The sequence below is a fragment of the Propithecus coquereli genome, unplaced genomic scaffold (genome assembly GCF_000956105.1).
Source record: "Propithecus coquereli isolate 6110/MARCELLA unplaced genomic scaffold, Pcoq_1.0 Scaffold27, whole genome shotgun sequence".
Taxonomy (NCBI): Eukaryota; Metazoa; Chordata; class Mammalia; order Primates; family Indriidae; genus Propithecus; species Propithecus coquereli.
Window position 1 is genome coordinate 12,404,691 of NW_012148285.1, and position 8,582 is coordinate 12,413,272.

At 44.7% G+C, this 8,582-nt stretch overlaps 1 protein-coding gene across 1 annotated transcript in view; it reads left to right on the top strand.

Annotated features, from left to right (window-relative positions):
* Positions 1-8,582, top strand: part of TMC7 (transmembrane channel-like 7) — a 37,468-nt gene that overhangs the window by 12,390 nt on the left and 16,496 nt on the right. Inside the window, exons 5-8 of the mRNA XM_012647552.1 lie at positions 1,529-1,674; positions 5,266-5,413; positions 6,554-6,727; positions 8,013-8,170. Coding sequence (XP_012503006.1) covers positions 1,529-1,674; positions 5,266-5,413; positions 6,554-6,727; positions 8,013-8,170 — 626 coding nt within the window. The remainder of the gene's footprint in view (positions 1-1,528; positions 1,675-5,265; positions 5,414-6,553; positions 6,728-8,012; positions 8,171-8,582) is intronic.

An 8,582-nucleotide genomic window follows, 5' to 3' on the forward strand; every position in this document is an offset into this window, starting at 1 on the left:
GTCCTCCCACCTCGACCTCCCAGAGTGCTAGGATTACAGGCGTGAGCCACCAAGCCCAGCCCTCCAGAATTTCTTCATCTTGCAAATCTGAAACTCTATACCCATTAAGCAACAACTCTCTTTTTTCCTCCTCGCTGCGTCCTCTGGCAACCACCATTCTATAATACTTTCTGTCTCTATGACTTTGACTACTACTTTAGATACCTCATAGAAGTGGAATCTTATAGTGTTCGTCTTTTTGTGACAGGCTTATTTCACTGAGCATAATGTCCTTGAGGTTCATCCATGTTGTAGCATGTGACAGGATCTCCTCCTTTTTTAAGGCTGAATTATATGCCATTGTATGTATAGACCACATTTTGTTCAAAGCTATGAAGACTTAACCTTCTGTTTTCTACATTTGGGTTTTTGATCCACGTTAATTTTTTTGTATATGATGTGAGGTCGGGGCCCAACTTCATTCTTTTACATGTGTCTATCCAGTTGTCTCAGGATAATTTGTTGAAAAGACTATTTCTTCTCCTTATCAAAAATCAATTGACGGCCGGGCACAGTGGCTCATGCCTGTAATCCTAGCACTCTGGGAGGCTGAGGCGGGAGGATCGCTTGAGCTCAGGAGTTTGAGACCAGCCTGAGCAAGAGTGAGAGCCTGTCTCCCCTAAAAATAAAAAAAATTAGCTGAGTATGGTGGCACATGCCTGTAATCCCAGCTATTTGGGAGGCAGAGGCAGGAGGATCGCTTGAGCCCAGCAGTTTGAGGTTGCTGTGAGCTAGGCTGACGCCATAGCACTCTAGCCCGGGCGACAGAGTGAGACTCTGCCTCAAAAAAAAATAATCAGTTGACTGTAGATGTATTGATTTATTTCTGGACTCAATTCTATTCCATTGATGTATATACGTCTATTCTTATGCCAGTACTACACATCTTGATTACTGTTGCATTGTAGTAACTTTTAAAGGGGGAACATGGGAGCCTTCCAACTTTGTTCTTTTTCAAAGCTGTTCTGGCTATTCTGGGTCTCTTGCAATTCCATATGAATTTTAGGATCAGCTTGTCAGTTTCTACAAAGAAGCCAGCTGGGATTCTGACAGTTATTAGGTCGAATCTGTAGATCATTTTTGGGAATATTGCAATGGGTCTCCTGATCCACAAACATGGGATGTTTTCCCATGTATTTCGATCTTCTTTTTTTCCATAATGTTTTATAGTTTTCAGGGTATAACATTTGTGTTTTTTTTTGTTAAATTCACTCCTAAGTATTTTATTGTTTTTGATGGTATGGCACATGGAATTTTGTTCTTAATTTCAGTTGTTACTTGTGCATTTTTAATGCTAAGGTTTCATCAGTGCTTTATTCCCCAAACACTAACAGAGTACCCCATGTACTTCTGGTGCTAGTCCAGGCTCTGGTGATTTGGGGATGAAATGAGGACGCTGGAATATATCAGTTCCTTGAGTCAGGGACTACTCTCTGATTTCCTACAGTGAGCTGAGAAGTTTGACCTCATGCCATTGGCTTTGTTTCAGGGTTTCTTGGAGGGGACCAGCCTCTTTTATGGACATTACACCATTGACGGGGTGAAATTTCAGAACTTCACCTATGATCTTCCCCTGGCTTATTTGTTAAGCACAATTGCCTACCTGGCCCTGAGCCTTCTTTGGATAGTGAAAAGGTAAAGTTTTATCTTGTCAATTGCGTTTTCTCTGAATTGCCTTTGAGGGCTGGAGTCTGTGAGCTCTGATCTCTGGGAGCCTTTGCCTGGAGGACGAGTGGAGTCCAAGGGTGGGCCCTGTGGGGAAAGGTTTCTGAGTATGTTGGCAGCTGAGGAGACTTGGAGGAAATGGAAGTCAGGATTTGGGAGCCAGAGTGGCAGCCTGGAGTTCTTCACACAGTCATTATTGAACACATCTGGCAATCCCACCAGCACCTGCACACACCCTATCTTTGCTTTGGTGTGTATGTTAACTAGGTCTCTATTGGGTTGTAAGTGTATTGGGTTGTAAGTTGTGATCCAACTCAGGCTAACTGGGGCAAGGGGGATATTGAGTAGCTCAGAGAAACAAGGAAGGGAGGAAACTCAAATTACGCTAAGAACAGGGATGGAGCTATGGCTTAGGAACAATGTCAAAAGCAAAGGCTCCCTTGTCTTTGATTCTTTTATGTAGTGACAGCTTCCTTAAGTGGTGGGAAATAGGGCATCCTGTAGTTTCCATCTGCCCATGAATCCCTGGGTCACAGGTGCAGAAATCCTTTGAAGAAACGTGTTGGCTTTGCTTCATTCAGGTACCCAGCCCTGACCCTTCAACTACGGCCAGGGAGTTAGGGTCATAGGACAACATGGCTTTTCCCATGGTAGATAAGTGGTTTAATGAGAGATAGCAAATCCCAAGAAAATAGAAATTCAATTCCTTTAACAGACAGTTATCCCAAAAGGTACAATGACCCAAACACAATAGACATTATCTTTCTTTTTTATATGACAGGTTTGGGTAGGGGCACAGGTTAGTGGGGTAGAGTCCTTCTCACAGAATTTCAGGACTCAAGTTGACCGAAGTTCAGCCATTTTCAGCATGTGGTCTTGCAGGTCCTGCTGAGGGTTGGGAGGGGAAGATGGCGTGGAGGAGTATCACGTGGAAGGTATTTATAGGCCAGACCTGGAAGTGATGCACATCACTCACATCCCATTGGCTACAGCTCAGTCACATGACCATAGCTAACTGCAAGGGAGGCTGGGAAATGTTGTCCCTGGCTGGGCAGCTACTTTCCAGTAGTGACACTGTCCTATGGGAGGTGAACCACAGATTTCTGATGGGCAGCGTGCCATCTCTGCCCCAGGGGGGTTGCTTGGCAGACAGTGTCATGGGTGGCCTCCTTTCCTGCCCACTTCATTGTCCCTGGGAGAGCATGCACAGTGCTATAAGCTAGGGGCCTGTGACATCCTTATCACAGGTGCAGAAGAGACCAGGTGTTGGGGACTGGCTTTGCCCTCCTTGAGGACCAGTATCCTGAGTCAGAATCATGAGATGAAAACTAACCGATGTGCATCCATCCCCCACCCAAAAGGGCAGTGTACTGGCGAGAATGAGCAGGGGCTTGTTTTGAGGGGCAGAGAGGTGCTCAGAAAAGAAACGTTGGTTGATTGGGGTTCTGGCTTTGCTGCTCTGTGACCCTGGCAGGGGCAGATCCAAGTTTTATGGACCTGCAGTTTAGACAGTTTGGAGGGGCCATCTTTAAGGCAAAGAATATGAAAATTTCTTTTGTAAATTATAGAACAAAAAAACAAACAAACAAGACCTTATGAACACATTGCTAGAGGCTCCCAGGGCCTTGGAAGGGGCCCTGAAGAATGAATAAGGTTTATTAGCTGAACAGTGAATCCGCCTTGATCTTGCTCAGGCTTACCAACCTCAGGGCCTTGATTGCTTCCTGAGAAAGATGGTGGAGGGAAGGCTGGGTGTGATGTAATGAGGGAAAGGCCTGCTGTGGCCCCAGAAGGAGGTAGTGCCACAGAGTGGCAGAGTATGGGCTTTAGAGTCCAGAGACCAAGGTTTGAATGTCACTTCGCCTCTTCGAGCCTCATTTTCCTCACCTGTGAAATGTACACACCTGGAAGGGTTAATGGGAGGATTAACAGAAACAAGGCAGGTGAAGACGTTAGCACTGTGCCTAGCTCCTTGTAGGCATTTATAAAATTAAAATCATCATCATCATCAAATTAGCACCAGCTCTACAATCTAACTCTCTGGATCTAGGGAAATAATATTCCCTTCTTTGGATCTTAGCTTCCTTGTCTGCAAAATGTAGGTTTGGTCTAAATCAGAGATTTTCAGCTGGACACGGTGGTTCATGCCTATAATCCCAGCGCTTCGGGGGGCTGAGACAGGAGGATCACTAGAGATCAGCAGTTCAAGACCAGCCTGGGCAACATAGCAAGATCCCCATCTTTACCAAAAATTTAAAAATTAGCTGTGTGTGTGGTACATGCCTGGTGTCTTAGCTACTTAGAAGGCTGAGGCAGGAGGATGGCTTGAGCCCAGGAGTTCAAGGCTGCAGTGAGCTGTGATCACACCACTGTACTCCAGCTTGAGCAACAGTGAGGCCCTGTCTCAAAATAAATTAATAAATAAATAAATAAATCAGAGGTTTTCGACTGGGATGGATCACCCATGAGCTTTATAAAATGGCTTATTTCTGGACCTCACAAGAGACTTACTGAGCTGAAAATCTCTGAGTATGAAACCATTTTGGTAATCTGCATTTTGGGAAAACACCCCACGTGGTTCTGATATAAAATCTTTATTGTGACCCTTCGGCCAACAAATGACTGATCACAATAATTCCTTCCAATTCTCTTGTCTCCACTCCTCACTAGCAAATCCTAAAAATACACTGTTTCATCTACAGAGGACTGTGTGTGGCATTTGGTGTTTTTATATCAAGAGCCAGGGTGTATTTTTTCCATGAAAGCATTTGAATGAATAAAAAGTATGAAATGTGCAACAGAGTTGTACTTGGCCTAAGCAGGTGCTCACTAAACATTCATTTAATTTACTGTCTAAGTCATATATTCATTCATTTAACCATCAGTGGCATATTGGCCATAGTATGGCCCCGGCATTCTGTATATAAAGATGGCAACACAGCCAGGGTACCTGCCCTCAAGGAATTTAAAATTTAGTCAGAATAAGGGGCTACAAGCAGTAAACAGATAAATAAGATAATTTCAGATTAGGGTCATTGCTGTGAAGAAAATAAAAGGAACTGACTTGGAGGGGGGTGTTGCAACTTTAAATGGGGTGGTAGGAATCAAAGAGGAGATATCTGAGCTGAAACCTGAAGGATAGAAGGAAACCAGCCATGGGGAAATCAGGAGAAGATCCATCCCTGGGGTGGAAACCAGCAAGTGCAAAGGCCCTGAGGCAGGAACAGGGATTTGTGTGTTTATGGGAAAGAAGGAGAGCCGGTGTAGTTACTGGGAGGAGAGATGGCAGAGCTGGCGTGTACAGGATCTCTAGGCTGTATTAAGGAGTTTGGATTTTATTCCAGCTGTGACAGAAGCTATAAGATGAATGAAAGGAAATGATTTTCCACAGTGAGATACCTGGTTAGCTGCCACGTGTATGTAGAATAGTCCAACTCGACCATGTCAGAATGGACTGAACATGAAGCCATGTCTGACTTTTAAAATTTTAGACAAAGCCAATTCATGGGTCTCTATTTTGCTGTCGTTCTTATAAGAAGGATGATTGTGTTTTGGGGTCAGGTCGGTGGAAGGGTTCAAAATCAACCTGATTCGGAGTGAGGAGCACTTCCAGAGTTACTGCAACAAGATCTTTGCTGGCTGGGACTTCTGCATCACCAACCGCAGCACGGCCGATCTGAAGCACAGCAGCTTGCGGTATGAGCTCCGGGTAAGTGCTGCTGGGTTTTCCCTGGGCGGGGTCCGCATGCACAAGATCCCGCCTTGGAAGGCTGAGTTTGCAGCTTGCAGAGTAGCTAGGGTGTGGACCAGGCTGTCCCTGGTCCTTAGCAAGTTTCCCCTGTGTAGTTTTCAAGAGCTTTTCGCAGCCAGCAGCTTACTGGGGTTGATAACCTTGAACCCAAGCAGTGGTGCTGGTGAACTGGGGCTGGGAAGAGAGGTGCAGACACACAGTGGCTGGGAGGAGATTGTGTCTCCCCCCAACCAACCACCTAAGGGACTAAGGAGGGAATGTTATGATCATAGGGTGGAGTGAAGAGTATATGAAAAAGTACAAGGAAATTTCCAAATTAATAGAGAAGGAGTAATGAATAGCATCTGCATCAAACCCATCGAAGAAAAGGAGGAGACTGAGGCAGGAGGATCACTTGAGGCCAGGAGTTTGAGACCAGCCTGAGCAAGAGTGAGACCCTGTCTCTACAAAAAATAGAAAAATTAGCCAAGCATGGTGGCACATGCTTGTAGTCCTAGCTATTCAGGAGGCTGAGGCAGAAGGATCGTTTGAGCCCAGGAGTTTGAGATTTCAATGTGAGCTATGATGACACGACTGCACTCTAGCCCAAGCAACAGAGCAAGACCCTATATCAAAAAAAAAGAAAAAAAGGAAAAGAAAATGAGGAGACATGTAAATCAAAAGCTTAGTAAAGTAAGGTCGAAGGAATAAAATCAAATGTATGATATTATTTCTTACACAAAATATGAACAGATCGAATTTTCCCCTTAAAATCAGAGACTACCATATTGAGTTAAAAGGAAAAATAACACCCACCTACTTGCTGTTTAAAAAAAAGACACATACTATATATAGGTAATAGCATGAATATATTACAGTTCTGTTTTCACGTTTATTGCAAAGCCCGACTGCAGACTCAAGTAGGAGGCTCTGCCTTGTCTTAGGCCGTTAGTAGACATAAAAACGGGTTGGGCTTAGTCTGGGAAGGTATCTCGGGGGAGATGAATATTTAAGGAAAGTTTTAAAGATGGGACGGGGTGGGTATAATGAACCAGAGGGTCCACTCCTGAATATTCCCTCATGCCCAGCACTCACAGATGAGTCTTCTTGGGTCCTCAGGCAGATCTGGAGGAAGAAAGAATACGGCAGAAAATAGCAGAAAGGACCTCAGAAGAAACGATTCGCATTTACTCTTTGAGGCTGTTTTTGAACTGTATCGTTCTGGCTGTTTTGGTGGCGTGTTTTTATGCCATCTATATAGCAACTATCTTCTCGCAAGAACATATGAAAAAAGTGAGTACTCCGCGAGAGTCCACTGAACTTGTACCTGGTTGGGCATTAGGCTAAGCGCATTGCAAACCTGTGCAGTCAGTACCGATATCATTTCTGTTTTATGTATGGGGATATAAGTTTGGCTGATATGACCAAGAACCAAAAATCAGAGGTGATCAATTTCCACTTTTAAGAGAAATTTTAAAAAGCATCTAAAATAGAGTGCTGGAGATACCTACTGCTCCTGGAATTCACAACATTCAAATCTAGGCTGGATTGCCTGGGTTTTATCCCTGACGCCTCTACTTACTAGCCGGGGCCTCAGTTAACTTAAAATAGCAGTGGTTTTGAAAATCCAAGTTGGTCTAGTGGCTCTGCTTCCTGAAATCAGCCATCAGGGGCCCAGGTTCCATCCATCTGGTGGCTCTGCTGTCTGTAGGATGTGGCCCTCTTCTGTGTGGTACAGGATAGCTCCCCATCAGTCTCCATTCTGGCCAATGGGAAGGAGGTGAAGGGGCTGGGGAGGGCACATCTCTTCCCTTGAAGGGCATGACCTGGAGGTTGCACTTAAACTCATATCCGCTTTGGCCAAAATTTAGTCACACAGCTGTACCTACCTACAAGGGAGGCCAGGACATTTCCTTTATTTTCTGTTTTAAGAGACAGGGCCTCACTCACTCTGTCACCCAGGCTGGAGTGCAGTGGCGTGATTATAGCTCACTGCAGCCTCCAACTCCTGCTCAAGCCATCCTCCTGCCTCGGCCTCCCGCATAGCTGGGATTACACGTGCACACCACCACACCCAGCACTGCCATGCCCGGCTGATTATTTAAATTTTTTGTAAAGAGGAGGCCTCACTATGTCACCGAGGCTGGTCTCCAGTTCTCAAGCAATCCTCCTGCCGTGGCCTCCCAAAGTGCTTGGCAGACTATTTACTTTTTATTCTGGATAGCTATATATCTGGCTAAATAATCTGTTACTATGAAATAAGGAGAGAATGGCTATTCCAAATCCATCAGTACTACATCCTTGAAAAGACTTTAAACTGCCCATTTATGCAGACTATGTGGATGTTTTTTGTACGTCACCTTAATAAATCCAATAGAGCTCATTTTTCTTCCAGCATGGTATCATACCTCTGTTTGAACACCTAAGGAAGGAGATGGCTTATGTTTGTAGGCCATGTTGAGTGACAAGTATGTTTTGTTCCTTTGCCAAACATACATAGTTGAGTTCTTTTCAGTTTAATTCATTTGTGTTGCAATTTATTGTACTCCTGACCAGTAAGTTTTTTTTATCTTCCTAGGAGATTGACAAAATGGTTTTTGGAGAGAACCTCTTGATACTGTACCTACCGTCTATTGTGATCACACTGGCCAATTTTATCACCCCAATGATTTTTGCCAAGATCATCCACTATGAGGATTATTCTCCAGGCTTTGAGATCCGGCTGACAATCCTTAGGTAATGCCTAACTCGAGGGTGGCCGGCATGCCGAGCAGACCACCACGTGTCCACTCCCTTGCCCATGGCAGACATTACTAATCAACTGTGGCACATGTTGTTGCTGAGCCAAGAATCCTCCTCAACCTTTACACAGCCCCCGTGAATGAATCAGAGTTTGTACATGCAGTGAAATCTCTGACTCGAGAGTTTGCTCATCGGTATTATATTTTTTGGTCCACATTGACAGCTGAGGACACAGGCTGGGGCCCCAGGAGGAGGTATTGCTCTGAACCTGTCGTGAATGACAGGTATAAGGCAGAGTCTGGGGCACTAACACAGATGAATGAAGGGTACCAGTGGGGACTGCGTGGAACTGGAGAGTTTTCTTTCTGCTTCTCAAATGCCTGAGTTTACATTTGCATCTTATATT